The sequence below is a fragment of the Phaseolus vulgaris genome, chromosome 7 (genome assembly GCF_051622355.1).
Source record: "Phaseolus vulgaris cultivar YP4 chromosome 7, ASM5162235v1, whole genome shotgun sequence".
Classification (NCBI taxonomy): Eukaryota; Viridiplantae; Streptophyta; class Magnoliopsida; order Fabales; family Fabaceae; genus Phaseolus; species Phaseolus vulgaris.
The window spans coordinates 11,561,352-11,584,135 of record NC_143504.1 but is presented as its reverse complement, the minus strand read 5'-3'; the positions used below and the strand labels follow the sequence as shown (position 1 = coordinate 11,584,135).

The following is a 22,784-nucleotide window of genomic DNA, read 5'->3' as shown; positions in this document are numbered from 1 at the left end:
ATATTGTTCACTACAAGAAAATCATGAAATAGAAACCAATTTTAGAGACAAAAGACAAAAATAATTAGTTACAATAGTAACTAAATTAGAAAACATTTTAGAAAGTAAAAAAAAAAATTGGTTTCTATTAATGTTAAATAGTTTCTAAATTGGTATCTAATTAGCAACCAAAGTTTTAACTACCAATTATTTAGTTTCTAAATTTGGTTTCTAAAACCTTGGTTGCTAATTAGATACCAATTTAGAAACTATTTAACAATAATAGAAACTAATTTAGAAACCAATTTTCTTTTTAGTTTCTAAAATGGTCTCTAATTTAATTACTATTGCAACTAATAATTTTGGTCTTTAAAAATTGATTTCTATTTCATAATTTTCTTGTAGTGGTTATTCAACATTTTCCATATTCTTAAAACAGTATCAAATATTAAATATGAATATGGAAAGAATTCAAACTTTAATTGGATATATTATAAATTTTTTTATCAAAATAAATAAAATAAATAAATATAAGTATTTAAAGATACTCTAACCCTTTACGATAAAGATGAAGGTTCCTCTCAACACCCTTAAACTATGTCTCAAGTAAATTTTTTGCATATAAGCTTATACCACAACTAAACCATAGAGATTGATTACAAAACAATCATAAATCTTTCTAAACATATTTTCAATCTATTAACCTTTTTGCATATAAGCTTATACCACAACTAAAGCATAGAGATTGATTACAAAACAATCATAAATCTTTCTAAACATATTTTCAATCTATTAACCTTCTTTAACTTTCGGATAACAATGTTTATTTTGGATGAAAAAATGTTACAAACATGAATTGATATTGCAGTATCTCAATCTGATTATCCCAAACTCTTTGCCCTCATATTATATTTTATTATGTTAGATCCAATATCTTTGCTAGGAATTGATTTTTGTTACTTGTTTGTTTCTTAAGAACTTATTGAAGTCAATTCATTCTCTAAATAGTAATCAAATTAAAGAAGTGATACATAGCAAACCAATTCATTATGAAACTGATATTCTATTTATTTCTTTTATCAACAATAAAAATTAATAAATATGAAACACTTCAGGTCTTCTGTTTCAATTCATAAAGAGAACATTGTATTAGACACCTAAAATTTCCAAAAGAAAAGCCAATATACACTACCTTAATCCTGTTGTATACAAAGAACACAACATTTATCACAACCAAATTTTCAAACACCACTCAAAACTGCATTCTTACTTAAATTAGAACTTCTACTTTATCTTTTCTTATTTTTGCAACATGGTATATTTCTATACTAATAAACAAATCATCTCCTAGGAAAATTTGTTGACAAAATTCAAGTTTGTTTATCATGAAATAGACGGAGCTACTAGGTTGATTAATAATTATAATATCAACAATATGGTGAAGTCTTCTTTTTTATTAACAATAAAAATTAATAAATATGGATCACTTTATTTGTGTTTTAACCCTTTTACAATACAATACTTTAGTTATCTAAATGACCCTCCAATCAAACTTATAAACCCATTCAGATCAGTAAATATTCTAACAATACATTGCTATAACTAAATTCAATATAGATATGCTATTCACTAATAATCTTCCCAACCACCACTCAAAAACTGCATACTTACATAATCTTTATTTTCTTTCCCCACTTCCTATAGTTATGCATTGTTCTAGCCAAGAGGGATGTCTTCTTACTAGATCATACAGTTAAGCCAGAAACAGTGGTTTCTAGCCCTAGAGTGTTGTGTTTTTTGTCAGGTCATCTTCTTTCCCTTATATAGGATAGTGCTCTTCCCCTTTCTCATTGTATCTGGTCTTGTTTTGAGCTATTTCCCAAATTGATTACAATCCTACATATACGGTCAATCTCCATAACTAACGCCCTCCTCTCTTTATGAAAAATAAATGAGATCTTTTTTATTAATTCCAGAGATTGGTATTAAGACCATTTCACCACATGATTAGGCTCGACCCATGACCTCACAGCCCCCAAGCCTCAGGCATAAGCCAATGAGGCTAATAAGTTCATAACCATTATTCACATAGATCGAATTAAGATAATTTCACCACCTGATGAGGCTCGACCCATGACTTCATAGCCCCCAACCTCAAGCATAAGTCAATGAGGCTAATAAGTTCATAACCATTATTTACATAGATCGACATTAAAACTGTTTCACCACATGATGGGGCTCGACCCATGACCTCACCACCCCCAACCTCAGGCATAAGCTAATGGGGCTAATAAGTTCCTTGGTATTGCTTGATTCCATCTTTCAACTAACTTCCGATAGTGGATCGAACTTGGGCTCCATACTTGTTTTACCTGAAATAGATATAATTTAAAACTTACAAGCGAGAACGAGTGAGATCGACATTTCCTTCACAAACTGGGCTAGCGAGGTCGGTATTTCCTTCCTAGTAGGTTGACATTTCCTTTACCTGATATAGATATAATTTAAAACTTACAAACTGGAATGAGTGAAAGCTTCTTGAAACAACAATCTTTCATTTTTTATGGGATCGACCCATGACTCATCTTTTATGTGATTGACCAATGACCTATCTTGTATAGGATCAGCCTATGACCCTACAACCCCTTAGCCTCTAGCATAAGCCAATGAGGCTTTACTTGGCTCATAACGTTTTGTTAGTTTTCTGTTACCACGTAAGTTGGTATTGTCTCTATTCTTGATATAATTAGATTATTGCTGACGTAAATTATTGCAAACAATCCAACATTTCCCTTGGAAAAAACATTGTCAGCACCTCACCAGGTTTAATAGGTGATGAGGTTTTTTGATTTGGACCGACCATTGTTGGCACCTCATCAGGTTTAATACGTGATGAGGTTTTTATGATTTGGATCGAACGTTGTTGGCACCTCACTAGGTTAAGACGTGATGAGGTTTTTTCTTCAAATTTGTAATTCATAACTTAAACTCAATATGTTAATATGCATAAAAATATACTATAATTCATCATTTAATTCATCAGAAACAATTGTAATAAGATTAGTTACATCCCATGTTCCCAGTATAAGACCTCTGTTTAATATTAACTTTACCGGACCTCCTCTTCTCCACTTATGCAACATTAATGTCCTTGATTTACACATATGGTATTAATGTCCTTAATTACATAGATCGGCACCCGATCTGTTCATGATAATATGAGGTTCGGCTCATGATACCAAAACCTTCAAAATTCTAAGCGATATGTTCCTTTTCCAACAATTTCTCAAACCTAATAGGGTCTTGTCACCGTAAACATAAACATCATAATTTAAGAAAATTTAAATTAATTTAAATTATTTTGTTGGTTTTTGGCAATTTCCATTAATCAACCATCCCCAATTGCATAATACTTTAAAATTAGAGGTACTGTTATTAAGAAAGAACATATAATAAAATCACTAGTGCAGAAAGGCTTCAAAACAACGACTATTTTCACTGTAAAATGGCGGCTTTGTAGTCGCCTTTGATGTATATGTAGTCTTATGTCCAACAGAGAAGAAGACGACTATTTAGCTGCCTTCTTAAATTCAGACAAAGAGGGCGACTATGGTAAAAGTTGCCCCTATAAGCTGTATGCATTCAAATAAAGAGGGTGACTATGGTAAAAGTTGCCCTTTTACACCTCCCTTATGCATGAGGTGTAAAAGGGCAGCTTTTATCATAGTCGCCCTTATAAATCTTTGCGCTGCATTTAATAGGGCGGCTATGGTAAATAGTCGCCCTTGTAGATGGTTATTTTTTTAGTACATTCTGTTTAATGTTAATTCCCATTTAATTGACCTGTTCAATTATAACACAACCAGACAAATACACAAATTCAGAGAATCAAATTTTATATATTGATAAAAATGTATTACAAACACTAATAATATATCTTTACCTATATTCCTATCTATCTATCTAATTCCTACACTATTGATTAGCTATCCTAGAGTTATAAAAATTTAAGAAGTATGTGGCCCAATAATGTTTCACATATTCTATGGCGGCCGAAGACATTGGTTGCTCATATGTGAAGAACTGCATTACAAAATAAGGTTCACATAAATTAGTGTTAAGATACATATATGTTAAAGAATTATAAAAATAATTTACCATCATGTTACCTTTTCCCAATCACTTTTAAGGCATAGTCTTACAAAGGTAACCATCCATTGCATAACGTAATAGTCATACTCATAGCTTCCTAGTTGTTTATTACATTATAATTCAATAAAAAGTAAAAGTTAATATTGATAAACAATGAAAAGAGAAAGAAAAAAATTACAAACCTTTAGTGTGATCCACTTTAGATTTTGAAAATTTGAATTGGATCGACCTTTGAGCATGTTATATAAATTCCACGAACTAATTAATACAAAAAATTACGTTAGTAGATGTTTAAGTAACATACGGAGTTAAGTTTATAGTGTACTTACACATCAATCATAAGATGTGTGGATGACTTCTTGTGTAGGGAACAAAACCACACATCAGTCTTATCAATCGTGGATAAGATAAGTAACTACCAATGACCCCTATATAATCCATGAAAAGAGTTAGTAAATATTTAAAACATGAAATAGTAATAATTGACGACTTATAATTAAATTTACTCATTAATATAATGGGCATAAATAAGTTTATTTTCCCTATTTTTCCAGGATGTTAGTGATGTATGATTGACTTTCACTTTTCTTTGTTCCAGTGAGATTAATATTTGAGGGATCTAAGACTCCATGCAAAAACCTACAAGTTATTAGTTAAAGCATAATCAATAATAATTTAACATAAAGTAAATTGAAATATAGGTAAAGATACTTACATCATAAAAAATTGAATTATATTTATATTGAGTTGTTCATCCCCAGTTGCAAATTCTAACAAATCTGACATATATATGTACAATGGAATGTTAGTGTTTATTTCAAAAAATGTATCATCCCATGGAATGTCTATAAGGTCTCTAGCAACTGCATCTAAGGAAGGAAGCTATAGGATCGTCAATTGGAACCTCCTGCTTCTTTTTCAGACTTGGTTTCCAACAAGGTTTCTACAAAATAAAGAACATTTGTATTAAATTAGATGTAATATATAAATATAAATTAATAAAATAAAATGAAATTATTACTGGAAGTTTTGGTATAATTCGAATGAGGTTTCTGGGCCAGGCTAAGAATGTCTAAAATGCATCGGCCATAGTTGTTACCTCATCTGAAGGTAGTGGAACACGAGCATCAACTACTCGTACTCTTTCCACCGTTACATTCGCCACATCAGGGGAGAGAGGAACATTATGTAAGGTGGTGGCCTCTTGATAGACATTTCCAATGGCCACCACCTGAGGAAGCATGCCGTCCTCTACCAATAGCTCACATTGGTTCGTCTAGCCAATGATATCCTCCCTTGATGTTGTAGGACCCACACAACTCCCCTTTGGCTATTGGGAGCGGGACTAACAAGTGCCTCAGTCAGCTCAACACAAACTTGTTGCGATAGAAACTTTTGTCGCAACTCTAGCGGCATCCGTTCAACCTCCTTTCTTATCTCCTCCGTTAATTCTTGACGTATCTTAGTCGTCATTTCTACTTTGATCTCTGTGGCGGGGGAGGAAGATGAGTGTCGTGGTGCAGCTTCGAAATATATTTTAATTCCAACCCCTTTTTTAGTTGCACGAACACGACCATAGTGCTTAGGTCATCCAATTGCTTTAGCTAGGAAATCGCGACGACCTTCAAATACAAAATTACCTTGGGAGCTTTGCTCAACCAAGAAATCCTATAAGAGACCAAAATTATATAAGTTTTAAATATAATTAATGCTTTAAAATAAATGCAAAAGAGGATAAAAATAACTTACAAATTTTTTTTAGACTATCTCTGATTACTTAGAACTAAATGCACCCGACTTTTTAATTCGGGCCATCTTCCATTTTTCGTGGCGGCAAGGTGGTGATGGACGAGAAATGACCCCTGTATCAATCTCAGACCCAGTCCCCTGTCTGGATTGCTAAAACTTTTGATACCTCGAATGAGATAGTACGCGCGGGATAACATGATTTAATGATATGTCTTAAGTTTTCTTTTGATGATCCTGTCATAAATTAAATAAAAAAGTGAATTAAATAATATTAATTTATTAATGTTATATTAATAAAAATAGTTAAGTAACTTCACTTACCTTTCACGCTTCACATTCACGATTTTGAACAAAAATACGCCATGTCTCTTTATCAATATGTTTGCACTTTAAACAAGGATTTTCGCCTTTATACTTGACAAAAATATATTCCGTCGTCAGTGTTGATTTAAACTGACGAAATTTAATTCCGATATTGGATATGATCTTTGATCGAAGCGGTTCCACATTAGAGATTTCAAAATTTTCCTGCAAAATAATATCATAAAATTAAAATTGAACAATGAATATTAAAAAGCATTATATGATAACGATAATAATGTAAAGTTTACCCAAACATCCTCTCAGAGCATGTTCTGATCGATCTCTGACACATCATCCCATGAATTAATCAAAATGGAGAGCCTCTCATGAGAAACAACTCCAAGATAGCTTCTAAACATCTCAACATTAGGACCAGAAGCCACTCTAGTGTTGATGTCAAGGTCAACAGGTGTTTTCTCACCATTAGAACATCTCAATGAGAGACGCTTCAATCTAGTAGGTCCTCTACTGCCTCGTCCGTATTGGGGTCTGATTGGAGTTTGATTATCGGCCATATCTGTGTTAAAAAATTAGGTAACAAAAATTAGTTAATCTTCATCGAAAATCATATAAAACAAAGAGTACATAAAATTATAAATTCGTATTATAAAAAATATTTCTAAATTTATTACTATAGTGGGTTGAATATTCATATGTAAATTCCTTCACTGTGGTCTTTACGGGTTGCATGTACATCATCAACTACATTGTCATCTTTATTAATTATCATCTATGGTCTCCCCTTGTTTTTTCCCGTGTAAAACGGCATACCAATGTTCTGATGTAGGATCTTTGACGTAGAAAACCTGAGATGCTTGTTGAACCATTATAAATGGCTCATCTCGATACCCTATCTTTCGAAAGTCCACTAGTGTGAATCCTGATTCATCAATTTTAACCCCACTTTTATTATCAACCCCATTTACACTTTAAAACTGGAACAAAAATCTTAGTATTGTCAACCTCTCATATCTCTTCTATAAACCCATAATATGTCATTGATCCAAGTACAAGATTTGTATATTTCAAAGTTAAAAACTGCATTGACTCGGCTTCAAGAGGTACACTAGAATTTTGAACTGTACTCTTTTCATCCATAGACTTCATGTAAAATATACAAATGTTCACTTCATAAGTTGTGTAAGAAATGACATCAAACTTCAATCCAGTAGCCAACCAGGTCAAGGTCTCTGATTCCGTTGAATCCTTTAACACCTCATCTTTAAACCAAGACATGAAAGTTGTATTATGTTCCATAAAGACCCATTTCTATGGTTGTCTTGTGTTATTTTCCTTCACAATGGCTTTATGAGCATCTATGTAAGGTATAACTTCATCTTTGTTATTCAATATATACAAATGTGCTTGCAAAACTTCTGATCGAGATTTGCTTACAATATGTACACCACGTAAAAATTTACTTGTAGAATGTCTGTGCTGCCATGAATTAGCTGGAAGACCTATTGAATTTTCTTTTGACATGTACTTTAAACAAAATTCAATACTTTTTTCAGTTATGTACCTTTTAATCATTGAAGCTTCTGGACGATAATGATTTTCACATAACCTTTCAAAATTTTCATATACCACTCAGCATGATACATCCATCTTAAGTACACTGGTCCACACAATCTATCCTCTCTTACTAGATACACAACTAGATGAACCATGATGTCACAAAAAGATGGAGGAAAAAACATCTCCAATTCACACAAGATAACAACAATTTCATCTTCAAGTTCATCTAATTTTAATGGATCAATGAGTTTACAACAAATGGAAGAGAAGAATGAGCACAAACGGGTTATGATATGTGTAACATTTTTTGGTAAGATCCCATGAATAGCTACTAACAAAAACTGTTGCATCAAGATGTGACAATCATGAGACTTCAACCTAATTAACTTCAAATCTTGCATTGAAACTAGGCTCTTCACATTTGAGGAATGTCCTTGTGGCACTTTCACACCCTTTAGACATTGACAAAAACTTATTTTTTTTCATCTTTTGACATGGTGTAATAGGCTAGGGGCAAATATGTACGCTAACCCATTTCTATCGGTGCCAACTCGCCTCATATGTTCATCTCAATCAAATATAAACGAGCATTTAGACCATCCTTTGTCTTCCCATTAATGTTAAGAAGTGTAACAATTAAGCTATCACACACATTCTTCTCAACATGCATTACATCTATACAATGTCTGACTTCTAACCTCGACCAATAAGGAAGATCAAAGAAGATTGATTTTTTATTCCATATGTTTGTCACAGGTGACTTCATTTTCGACTTACCGAAGGTGTGGTCTATGTTATTTACCTTTTCATAAACCTCAACACCAGTTAATGGAGTTGGTGGAGTGTTAGTCTCTTGATGTCCATTAAAGGCTTTTTTCAACCTTTGGTAAGGATTATGACTTCTAAGAAACCTCCGATGCTGAAGATATAGTATCTTTCTTCCATGTTTTATTTGTTGAGAAGTAGTGTTTTCTTCGCATATTGGACATGATTTATGACCCTTAACACTATACCCTGATAAATTACCATATGCTGAAAAGTCATTGATGGTGCAAAATAACATGTCATGCATCTTGAAAGTTTCATTAGCAAATTCGTCAAATACATCAACACCTTGATCCCACATTAACTTCAAATCTTCAATTAGGGAACTTAGATAAACATTTATGTCATTTCCTGGTTTTTTCGAACCAGATATCATCATAGACAACATCATGTATTTTCGCTTCATGCACAATCTAGGAGGTAAGTTGTAAATAACTAGTAAAACAAGCCATGAACTGTGATTCGTACTCATATTACCAAACGGATTCATTCCGTCTATAGCTAAACCAAGTCAGATATTTCTTAATTCTTTACCAAACTTTGGAAACTCATCATCAAATTTCTACCATTGAATAGAATCAGCTGGATGTTGATACATGCCATCACATTTCCTCTCAGCATTCCATCTAAGATTCTTAGCATCATTTGGGTTTGCAAACAAACGTTTCATCCTTGAAATAATGGGAAGATACCACATAACCTTCATTGGGGGTCCATGTTTTTCTATCTCTTCAATAGTATCATCATCTTTTTGTTTCAACTTATAACTTGATAACCCATACCTCAAACAACTTTTCAACAATTCAAAATTTTTCCTGTATAATATACAATCATTAGGACATACATATATCTTTTTATACACCATACCCATTGGACAAAGAATCTTTTTGGTCTCATAATTACGATTACGTAGAGTATTTCCCTTCTGAAGCACATCCTACAACAATTGAAGCAATTCCATGAAGCTTTTATCAGTCCATCCATTTATTGCCTTCAAATTTATCAATCTTAACACCACCGACAACCGTGTGAAGTTAGTTGATCCAGGATATAATGGAGTCTCTGCATCTCTTTACATACTTCCATATTCATGCGCTTCTGCAAAAGACTCAGCTCCCACATCACGAATCATGTCCTCCAATCGATCATCATCTACTTCACCATGTACTGAATCATCCATGGTGGACCCCACATATTCTTTAGTTACGAAAACGCGTGGTAAATTTAATAATTCACCATGCCATGTACAAGTTGTATAAGATCGAATAAACCCATCACATAGAAGGTGATCCCTAATTTTCTTAACATTCAGTATCCTTCTGTTCAAACAGTTAAAGCATGAACACCTAATATTTGCTCCATCATGATCACTATTATTTGCGTTACATTGTGCAAATTGTATAAATTCTTCTACTAATCTTTCGTACTCATCACTTATGGGAACATAATTAATCCAATTTTGATCCATTATATTCTGTAATAGTCATTCAAGTGTTTACTAATGAGTGTGAAATCTCACGCTTACCGAGGGTCGAACACCCCCAGACTCAATACCAACACGTATCAATTGTCGAAGGTCGAACACCCTCGGACTCAATACCAAAACGTATCAATTGCCGAGGGTCGAAGACCACCCTCGCCATCAATGCCAACACATATCAATTGTCGAGGGTCGAACACTCTCAGACTCAATACCAACACGATAATTCTATTCTAACCTAACAATTAATATAATATAAATTAATAATAAATACTAAATATACAAATTAAAAATTATTAAATTAATTATAAATATTAAATAATATAAATCTCTCTACCATCTAGTAATTTAATAATTTTATTCTAACAAAAAAAATAATATAAATTAAAAAAAAAATTATACTAAATAAAAAATAAACAAATTAATAACGTTAAATTTTAAAAAAAAAAATTAAAACACCACCAACCTTGTGCGTGAAGGCAACGATGGTGGTGAAGAGTGGTGCGCTAATGGCAACAACAACGCCGACAACAACAACGACGACATAGATAATATGGCACAGTGAAAACCCAAACACAAACGTTGAAGCCAATGAAACAGTGGTGACATTCAAGCAATGGCAGAAAAGAAACAAAAAAATACAAAAACCAACGGTGAAGAAGAAGTAGAGAGCTCGAAACGAACTTACCAATGACACGAAGAAGACAATCCAGGCTCGAGGAAGATGAAAAAGAAGCACCAACAGAAGAGCAGAAACGAAGCGCCAGAGAAAGGAAGTATGAAAGCGTAAGTGGCACGCTCTGAGTTAGGGTAAAAAAAGAGTAGAAGAGAGCGACTATTTGGTATAGTTGCCTTCTTACAACAAAGTGCTTTGTTTAAGAAGGCGGCTATACCAAATAGCCACACTCTTAGAGGAAGTTAATTTTAAAAATGCCACCACGTTTTGGATAACAACGTCTGACCGTAAAAGTGCCTTAAATGTAGTGTGGAAATAAGTCTTTTTTGCACTAGTGAATAGTAAAGAAATAGTGAAACACAACAAAAAGAAAAGAGTGATGATAAACTAAAATTGAAAAGAAGATTAGCCACTTTTTTGTTTCTTGGTATTCGACCACCACTAATGATTCCAAACGATAAGCTTCCCTTCCTACTACTCCACAAATGTGATATGTTTTCACTAAAAATGTTAACAACACATATGATAAACAAAATGATAATTATTTTCATTATGTCACATTAAAATCTTATAAAAACAAGATGTAAAAAATATATAATAAAAAGAGTACATAACTTAAACATGAAGGTTTGTGATAATTCACACCAAGATTTGATGTATTGTCTCCCCTTTCTTTTGTGACAGTCTAATAGGAACACTTCTGAACATTAAAGGCAAAACAAAGGATGGTGTGAATGCACGTCTGGATTTGATTGAAATGAATATACGAGAGGAATTGGCACCGAGAGAAGTTGGTAAACGTACATACTTGCCTGCAGCGTGTTACACTTTGTCAAAGAAAGAGAAAACAAGTTTTTGTGAATGTCTTAAAGGTGTTAAGGTACCACAAGGCTACTCTTCAAATGTGAAGAGTCTTGTATCTATGAATGATTTGAAACTAATTGGCTTAAAGTCACATGATTGTCACGTTCTGATGCAACAATTATTACCAGTGGCTATTCGTGGAATCTTGCCCAAAAATGTTAGGCATACAATCACTCGACTATGTTCATTTTTCAATTCCATATGTAGTAAAGAGATTGACTCTCAGAAGTTGGATGAACTTGAAGAAGAAATAATTGTTATCTTGTGTCAACTCGAGATGTTTTTTCCTCCATCTTTTTTTGATATTATGGTACACTTGGTTGTTCATCTTGTAAGAGAAATCAGATTGTGTGGGCCAATTTATATGCGATGGATGTATCCAGTTGAACGATACATGAAGATTTTGAAGGGATATGTGAAGAATCAATGTCGTCCAGAAGCTTCCATTATTGAAAGATACATTTCAGAAGAATCTATTGAGTTTTGTTCCGAGTACATGTCAAAAGCCAAATGTATAGGAGTTCCTGAAAAAGCTTGGCACTCTCGTAGATTCATAAGTAAATCTTCAAGAGGTGTACATGTCATAAGCAAATCTAGAGAAGAGGTTCTGCAAGCACACTTGTATATCTTGAATAACACTTATGAGGTGTTACCATACTTAGATACACACAAAGACATTGTCAAATATAAAAATCCAAGACAATCAGAAAAATGGGTGTTAATTGAGCATAACAAAACTTTCATGTCATGGTTTAAGCAACAAATAATGAATGATCCATCAGCATCTGAAACATTAACATGGCTTGCAAACGGTCTCAAATTTGATGTTTTATGTTGTTCTGGCTATGAAGTAAATGGTTGTTTGTTTTACACAAAGTCTCGAGATGATAGGAGTACAGTGCAAAATAGCGGAGTCACCTTGGAGGCAGAGTCTATGCAGTTTTCAACTGCAAAGGATCAAAATCCTGTTGTGGGATCAATGCCTTATTATGGTGTCATAGTAGAGATTTGGGAAGTTAATTATACCAAGTTTACTGTACCTGTTTTCAAATGCAGGTGGGTTGACAATAAGACTGGTGTCAAAGTTGATGAATCAGGAATGACTTTGGTTGACTTTCGAAAGATAGGTTATCATGACGAACCATTTATAATGGCACATCAAGCTTCCCAAGTTTTCTATATCCAAGATCCTACGTCTGACCACTGGTCTGTTGTGCTACATGGAAAAAAACAACATAATGACCCAGAAGATACAAACAATGACATTTGTGAGATTGAATCACTTACAAGAACGACCATCAATAAAGAGTACGAGGATGTTGCTGATGTTGTACATGCAACTCGAAATGATCATGATGAAGGAATATATATTTGTATGTACATGTGATTCATGTTTAGTTTTACAATATATTTCATTTTTATTATATTTCATATTCTTGATGCTTATTATATTTTTTTGATAACAGGAACATGGCAGATGATAAAGTTTCCCATTCAAAAACTGGTAGAGGACCTACAAGATTGAAGAATATGTTTAAGAAGATAACTAAAGATGACAAAATACCTTTGTCTATTGATATCCACACTGGTGTGCCCACTGGGCAACATGCAAAGAAATATAGGAGTTATCTCGGAGTACTTTCTCGTGAAAGGATCTCTATCTTAACTCAGTCTTGGGATCACGTGACTGACCACGAGAAAAACATGATTTGGCAAGATATTCTGGTATGTAACTGTTTTTACTTTGCTAAATCTAAAGTTCTTTTATACTTTGTTTTTGTTTATGAACTAATTCTTTCAAACAATGTAGACACATTACAACATCCCGAATGTGGAAACCTTGAAAGCGAAGGTTCTTTCAGATGTGGGTGTCAAGTTTCGTCAGTTTAAATCAAAATTGACAACAGATTATATATATGGGAAAAGGAAAGAAGAAAATCCTTGTGCAAAATATGCATCCATTGATGAAGAAACTTGGCAGCAGTTTGTCAATATTCGACAAACTGAAAAATGGCAGGTTAGTATCACTTTTATATTTGAATATAGTTTATATTAACGTATTACTAAATTTTGAGTGTTATGATAGGAGGTTCGAAACAAAGCAAAAGCCAATCAGGCACATAATGATACCCCACACCTATTGTCTCGTGGTGGTTATAAGTTGCTAGAGCAGAGGATGCTTGAAGAAAAGATTAAAGCACGTTCTACTTCCATTGAGGAAATGAATAGTGTAGATTCTTTAAGACCTCCATCCCCACCACTCCGACATGAGATGTGGAAGGGTGCCCGTATAAACACATTAGGGACATGGAGTTCTAAGTCTACAGAAGAAACAGTTGAACGCATTGTAAGTTTGACAATTTCTTTTCAATGTGTTATTTTAAATTCTATGTGTTATTTTAAATTCAATGTGTTGAAGTTTGTCAATTTCTTTTCATTTGTTTTAGGATTCTCTTAATGAGCAATCAACACAGGGGACTTTTAAACCATGTGGTCGCAATGATATTCTTAATGTTGCTCTCGGACGACCTGAACACCCTGGACGTGTTCGTGTAGCTGGATATAGGGTTGGGATTCGGTCATACTTTGGACCTCCATCACACAGCAAGGAACAATTGTCCAATGAACCTAGCCAAGAGTATTTACTACAACTACGTGAGCAGTTAAAGGCTGAGGTAACTCAAGAGCTTAAAGAAAGCTTCATGGAGGAGTTTAGTGCGCGAATGGAAATGGAGTTCAAAAAGCGGTTGGAGGGTTTAGGACACTCACAGCAACCACCTACTATGGTAGAAGATGAACCACCTCCGCCTCCTATTAAGAAAGTCAGCACTAAAGGGAGTTGTTCGGCAGTTGATCTATCAGGGGATGACTTTGGCTCAACTAGCCAATGCGAATTATATGTTGAGTGTAATTCCTCAACCCGATTCGTTGCCTTGGGTAAGTGTTATGAAGGGGTCACAATGTTACACAATGTGCCTCTTTCTTCTAATTTGATGAAGGTCACGGTGGAGAAGGTCCTTTATGGTGATCTTGCAGTTCCTGTGCCGACATCAGAGGTGACAATTGTGGCAGAGGCATTACATACTTTCGTTGCCTGGCCTAGACATCTCGTCAGACCTATAGACTCTATGGTATATATTTGCACTAATACTAATACAATTATGATATATTACATTCTAACTAATTTAAGTATTTTTTGTTTTGATGAGTAGCAGGAACCTAAGACAAATTTGCCTCTGGGAAAGAAGAAAATAGTCTCCATTGATGATCCTCTGGCGGCATTGGTGGAAGTTGCTACAGCTTTAGATACAACCGTCTTAGAGGTTCCATGGGATGCCAATGTTTTTGGAAGGCATAGTAATCTACCGTTGTACGTTCACATGTCTGATTTGTTGGACCTTGCATCCGGAGATCAAGAGATTAACATAACAGTTCTGCAATTATGGATGATGTAAGTTCAAATTTTAAATTCTTTATACTTTTGATTTATTAAATATACTAGTACTAACTTATTGAAATTTAGGTATCTTTCTGGATTATGCTTTGATGAGGGGAAACATAATATATATGGGTTCTTAGACCCTCAAATCACTCAATCAATTGGAAACAAGAAGTCGGAAACACAAACATACATCACCACTGCCTTAAAGAATGGTGGAAAACACATTTATTTTGCTCCGTACATCCATGAGTAAGTTCTTATTTATTAAATAAGTTTTAATAAATTATTGAAATAAGAGAAACTAATTAACTGATTTGTTATACAGGCGTCATTGGCAACTATTGATCATATCTGTTCAAGATCATACCGCTGCATGGTTTTGCTCCTTGCATAAAAAACCTCCTGCCTATTTTAAAAACATTATAGATAGGTACGACAGTTTCATTTAACATTTATTATTACTTATATATTATATAATGTTATGTATTCTAACATGAAATCTTATTATTTTAGTGCTTACTCTGGATATAATATGTTGTGTGGGAGGAGAACTTCAAACGCACAAAAACTCACTTGGATGTACCTTAAGGTATTTAAAGTATATTTGTTCACTTAATTTAATGTGTTTCACTCATTCATTTAATACATTTATTTTCACATGCAGTCCAACAGGCAACCTCAAAATTATGAGTGCGGTTATTATGTTATGCAGTGGATGTTGACTGTTTTGCAAGCTGAAATTATGAAAGGTTGGGATAAGGTAATACCTCAATACAATAAACACTTTAAAATTTGAGATTTATTAATCATGCACTAATTCAAAATATTTCAAATGTCACAGTTGTTCAACGACCAACACCCGCTAGATTTAGAAGCATTGGAGTATGTGAGAACAACATGGTCAAAGTATTTTGTAACCATGTATAACACTCTAGTATAGATAAATCATTACAATGACAAATTTTTTCATATATTACCAAACTTTTTGTATTATGGTATAATTTGTTGTATGTAATTTTTATATTTAAATTATGATTTGAAATGTTTTTATTTTCTGGAATTGAAAACTTTATGCAGGTTATTTGAGATTTTTTAAAAAATAAAATTTTTTATTTTTTTTTTAAACAGTACATATAACGACGGTTCCACTTGGAACCGTCTTTAAAAGGGACACTTATAACGACCTATAGGAACCGTCTTTGAAAGTCACGTATTTTTTTTTGAAAAATAGAAATCACTTTTAACGACGGTTTTCACAACCGTCGTTATAAGTCCATACCTTTTAACGACGGTTCCCAGAACCGTCGTTAAAAATTCATATCTTTTAACGACGCCTGTAATAACGACGGTTCTGGAACCGTCTTTAAATGTCGATTTTAACCGTCGTTAATTTACCTTTTTGTACTAGTGTGTCATCGTCCTTCCTATCATTTGCATTTCTAAAAATGGCGTAGGATAGTTTTACCTGCCCCACGGTGGGCGCCAAAATGTTCTAGCCAAGAGGAATGTATCCTTACTAGAGCATACAATTAAGTTAGAAATAGTGATTTCCTAGAGTGTTGTGTCTTTTGTCAGGTCATCTTCTTTCCCTTGTATAGGGTAGTGCTCTCCTCCACTTCTCCTTGTATCTAGTCTTGTTTTGAGCTATATTTCCAAATTGATCACAATCCTGCATATACGGCCAATCTCCATAACTAATGTCCTCCCCTTTTTATGAGAAATAATTTAGATCTTTTTCATTAACTCCAGAGATTGACATTAAGGGCCATTTCACCACATGATCGGGCTCGACCCATGACCTAATACGCATAAACAACACCTTACATGCATACATTTCATCTAACCCACCTCCTAATATGCAATCAAATCAACACACTTCCTTCGAACTTATTTCCTTACCAATCTTATGGTTAGGTCTTTTGCTATCATGTAATTAAGTTACTCACATTGTGATTGAAGTTTTTGGTTTATTTTAAATGTAATATACCAATAAATGGAGGACGGAAGAAGAATATCTTGTAGGAGAAAGGTGACTTGTATTCATATTTTTTTTTTATAGAGGTTAAAGTGTTCTTCAAATCTTCCATTACTGATTTGTACTTTTATTTTTTGTTGAAAGAAAAAATAGATGGAGATATAAAAGCAGAGAAGGTACATATATATGGTAAAATATATGTTTGATTGCATATAATAATACTACCTACATAAAGATGGACCCAGAAGCACAATAGAATCAGCATCCAAATTAATCATGCGGCACCAACTGTGGGGGGCCGAAAGAAGCAGAAACAAGAACAGGACTCTTCCATAAGCAATTTAAAGTACTTGGTCCATACACTTGGTTGAACCACTTACTCCAACACTAAATCATCATGCTGCTTTTTGGCTTTATCTCCTTCATTTTGAATCAAAATCATGATTAGCAACCTCCAAAATTCTTTACTAACTAAAAGTAGTCAACAAAAAAGTGAATAATTAAGATTTTAAACTTGGTCAACTAGGATGCTTTCCATAGTTTTGTTTGTGGGATATATAATTAAATATGTGAATTAAGTTGGGTGCACTATATTATTAATGAGTTTAATTGACAATTTTGGAGAAAGCACTGAAGAACGGATCACTACTCACTCCAATGTATAGTTATCATTTTGACTTTGTACCTTGCTAGCGTGGTTGGTTATGGTGTCACTATATAGTAGTAGTGATAATAATAATAATAATAATAATAATAATAAACTTTAAAAAATTGGTCAACCCAGAAGATGCAGTGTAGTAGATTAATTACAAGTGTTCAAATAGTTGTGAATTCGTACTACGTACAGTGTGTGTGAGGTGCGAAGTTGGGTGGTTTATATCAAAATATCACCCAAAGTTATGATTATTTGAATTAGACGTATTCGTACGCAACTCCTCCACGTGTAAAATTCTTCCAACATCGATGAGAATGAAGTTGAACATGGGAACTATCAAACTAAAGATTTTGATTTTGACAATGCATGCGCAATCTATGCAGCATTGTTAGTTCACAACCATCATTATCTTTATCTCTGCAATTCAAACTTCTTACTGTTTTCAGTTTATCAGGTATATCAATGGCTACTCATAAACTCAATCGGTATATTGAAAAAATTAAATTCAAATAATACATCATCTATAAACATTACCGACCCAACTCACCACTACTATTTTGCCGTGTGCATGTATATTCATTACTATGTTTGATTTTTTGTTGGGTGCACAGGAATAAATTGGTGTAGTGTAATAGATTAATTTTTAATTTATGACAATGCAGAATTAATTAACAGTATTAAAATACTTTATATTGGTTATACATTTAATTCTAATAATACTTATACAAAGGAGAATTAAACTGTTAAATAAAATAGAGATCGTCATGTTTGATAGTTTAGGATAAACTCTAGTAAATTAAAGTAATAGACAATTAGTTATTATGTTAACTTAGGCATCTATCGAGAGCAAAGTCCTAATCTTCCATGCTTTTAAATATACAATAATGTTGTGCTATCATTAGCAACCAACCATAGGATATAAAACCATATATTTCTTACTGTGTAATACGTAATATTTATAAACTGGATACTTTTTATAATATTAATCATTCACAATTAAAAACGATTTATTTTTATATATTTGTTTCAGAAAATTTAATATTTCAGACAAACTAAAAGAGTTTGAAAGGACTAGAGAATGACTAAACTATGAAATCTAACTTGATGGAGGTTGTGAACAGTTAATGATCGTTGAGTTTTGTTGCATTACTTAATGGTAGATTCTCTATTAAGCATCTGTTTGCATAGATTCCTTGTTACATTTTATAAAAGAAGCAAAGAAACAATATTATGCAAAATATGTATAGATATTATAAATGAAATTTCCATATATTATAACATATGAATGTTAAATTAGAGAAAATGGAAACCAATCCTATCCATATTTATTTAAGAAGGGAATAAGTATTGAAAAGTATTGAATAAGTATTGAAGAACGGACAATGGGTGTCCAAGTGGAAGGGTTTCGTCCCTGAAAGAAGATACGGAATAAGGGAATAAACTGTTTTTGAAATTACCAATGAAGCATATTGATCAAGCATCATTTTTTGTTTTCATTTCCTCTTTCTGGAATTGCTGCTTACTTAATTAAGAGGAGATGAACCTTACGGACCATACTTTCGTCTACTTTTTATATATTCTTCAAATTCTTGAATCAACAACATTTTCTAATCGATAACTATCTGCTTTCCTTTGACCATCGTCTCATCTTTTTCTTGATTCCACTGTTAGGATATTAAATTTCCCAAACTTCACTTAGTGGAGCCAACTATATAACGCTTTATCCTAAAGCCCTAAAAACGTGATTAATGTCAAGAATAAAGTTTTTTTAATAAGCAAAAAATATATAAGTAAAAGAGTATTAGGATACTCTAACCTATATATAAAATGAATTATAGAAAAACAAAATTATATCTTCAATGGTTCTGCCTTCTATTCCCATCTAAACACTAAAATATTTGGCTATGACATTCCCGTCGTCCTTTATATTAGCTATGAATGAATCATAATGTTGTAGTGTTTGTCATCTCATTTTGAGAGAATAATATATATAGATATGCCCAAAAAGAGTAAGTCAATGGAAGAGTTTATGTCAAAGGCTCATGTGAAAAACTTGTCTCCGGGTTTAGTTGTGAGACTTCTAAAATAAAGGCTAAGTGAGATTGATCTATTACTTTATACAACACTTCTTTATCGTATTTGATAATATTTTAGCAATGATTTTTAGAGGCTACCTATCAGTCAAATTGTCCTATACTCTTTAAGAGTTTGCAAGTTTTTAACTTTTGAGATTAATGTGATAAATAAATAAACATTACAATAAAATCTTTTATTACTTACAAAATCCGTAGATAATTTAGGACACATACAGATTATTATCCGTAGGTAACTTGAGTTACCTACGGATTTTTTCGTATGTAACAGTGTAAAAGTTTGACAAAAAAATTCATAAGTAAAATCCGTATGTAATTTTGGAGTTAGAACTGAAAACCTATGGATATTATCTACAAATTGGAGCTAACAGTTTCCATCAGAACCTGTGAAAATTACGTACGAAACTTATCTACAAACATATTAACTCATGAAAAGAGGTAATAGAAAATCTACTTAAATACCTTAATTATTTATTTGTGAATTTCACTTTTATTGATTAATTAAGTCAATTTTTTTAGGGCAGTGTCCCTGGGGGGAGAGGGGGGCAGCGCTGCTGCGTTGCTTTCTATAGCTCTTTCCCCTGCAAGAGTCCATGGTTTCGAAAGTCTTGGGGAAGGTGGTGCAGATTTTCGTAAAGCTTTAAGGAATTATGGGTTCACTGGTGCAGAAAGGCAAAACGAGTGCGGTTATTTTTAAATTGATAAGGACGGTTGTATAGTTGCATTTGATCAGCACGCATTTGTATATCGAAGAGATAAAAGTGCAGCTATATAACCGCACTTGTAAATACCATTTATAAGTGCGGCTATTTCTTATAGTTGCACTTGTATATGCCAAAACATTAAAAAAAATCAAAAAATTTAAAACATCGTCAATCTTGTATGAAGGCAACGTTGATGAAGAGTGGCACGAGAGCGCCAACAATGGCGGACAGGGAAGTAGCAACGGCGGACAGGGAAGCAGCGACGGAGCAAACCAAAAAATCCACATGAAGAGTATTGAGCAATACAAGAAACCAAACAATGTAAGAAAAACGAAAAAGATTTATACATGAAGAGTGGCACGGGAGTGCCAGCAACGGTGGCGGCAGATAGGGAAACAACGACGAAGCAACGAATGCCAACCAATGAAATAGTGCTTCGAGACCACCAATGCAAGGAAAAAAATATATATAAGAAAAACGAAAACATCTATGCATATATTTGTGAAGATGAAGAGGAAGAAAGAAAGCTCAAGAAACTTACATTGGCATAAATGGAATGCAAAAGCAGTAGAAGGAGGTGAACTCAGAGCGCAAACGCGAAACGAAAGCAAAGACGAGAAAGAAAGTATGAAATTGTGTGTGGCACGCTTCAAAATTTAGGGTAAAAAAGAATTTACAAATGCGGCTAAAGGTAAAACCGCATTCGTAAATCAAAACGCTTTGATTTACAAGTGCGGCTATACAAATAGCCGCATTCGTAAATCAAAATAATTTCAAAAATGCCACCGCGATTTTTACGAAAGCGGGTAACGCAAAAGCCACACTAAATAAAGAGTACCCTTTTTCTTCTTTTTGCACTAGTGGTTGTTTCTTTATAGGGAAGAGAAAGAGAAGGGTTTGGAAGTGGAATGAAAGGTTGGTGGAGCAACGCGTTTTGGGGAGGTAAAGGTTTCTTCTTTGTTAGCGGTCAACAATTTTCAGTCTACGATTCATCCGATGGTGAGGTCAAACTCTACCCATGTAAACAATTATATTTCAGACAATGTTGTCTGTAATTGCAACAGGCTGTTTTGGTTGAAAAATGACGAAGCGGAGGCTGTTAGAAGTTGGGAAATTGGTATAAAGAGTTAGGATTCTCTTTCAATGGTGAGGATGATATAGTTATTAGTAAATTAATTTGTGTGGAGAAAAGGGACAATAACAAGCAGAGATGTAATAGGACGAAATGCAATGTTTCCAATGATGAAAATTGTTAGTATGAACATAAGGGGGTTATGAGGGAGTATCAAGAGAAAGTATGTAACATATTTAATAGTTAAAGAGAAAGTATATATGATTGGTTTATAGGAGACAAAATGTTTCGAGATTAGTATGGAGAGTTGTTGTTTCATTTGGGGTTCTAATGATATTGAGTGGGTTGAAAATGGTGCTTGCCATAATGCAGTGGGGATTATTACTATGTGGAGGAGGAACCACTTTCAACTTTCATTTTCCTTTAATGAAAAGAATTTTTCTGTTATCGAAGAAGTGTGGAAGGAGGGTTTCGTGGTTTAGATTACTATTGTGAACGACTATAGCTCTGGTTCATTGAAGGAGAAGAAATTAATATGGGAAGAGATTAGTGTGATTAGAAGAAATCATACCAACAGGGTTTGGTGCGTGTCAGAGGATTTTAATTCTATTTGGTGCCAAGAGGAGAGAAGAAGCAGGTTCTCAGTGTAAGATTACAACAGACAAATGAGAGCGTTTAATGACTTTATTGATAAATCGAAAATGGTGGATATTCCGTTGGTGGGTAGAAAGTTTACTTGGTACAAACCGAATGGGTCGGTTAAGAGTAGAATTGATAGGGTGTTGGTTTCCAGAGAGTGGTTGGATTATGGTTGGATAGTAAACAATTTGTCCTCAACAGGTTGGTCTATGATCACTGCGCATTAATTCTAAAAGAATCGTTTGTGGATTGGGGTCCGAAACCATTTCGAGGCTTGGATGTCTAGCAAAGAGATGGTAGGTTTAAAGATTTTGTGTGGAATAGTTGGACTAGTTACGAGGTGTAGGGTGGAGGGATTTTTGTGTTCAAGGAAAAATTGAAAAAGTTAAAGGCAGACTTAAAGAGCTGGAACATAGATATTTTTGGGAATGTCAATCAGATTGGGGAAGATTTGCAAAAGAAAATTCATGAGCTGGACGCACGTGACGACGGAGTGAGTTAGACGAGCAAGGTTGTGAGGGGAGGAGATTTTTGTTAGCTGAACAAAACAAGAAATTTTTCAAATAAAAAGTGATTTTGCATCAGAAAGCTCTTCAAA

The 22,784-nt window shown here is 33.6% G+C and overlaps 1 protein-coding gene across 1 annotated transcript; it reads left to right on the top strand.

The window, feature by feature from the left end:
* The first annotated feature begins 11,499 nt into the window (after positions 1 to 11,499).
* On the top strand, positions 11,500 to 21,560 carry LOC150025780 (uncharacterized). Its single transcript, XM_090304730.1, has 7 exons — positions 11,500 to 12,989; positions 13,073 to 13,331; positions 13,417 to 13,470; positions 13,693 to 13,953; positions 14,270 to 14,737; positions 21,354 to 21,479; positions 21,540 to 21,560. The coding sequence occupies exons 1-7, from the start codon at positions 11,500 to 11,502 to the stop codon at positions 21,558 to 21,560; spliced, it is 2,679 nt and encodes an 892-aa protein (XP_090160856.1).
* The last annotated feature ends 1,224 nt before the right edge of the window (positions 21,561 to 22,784 follow it).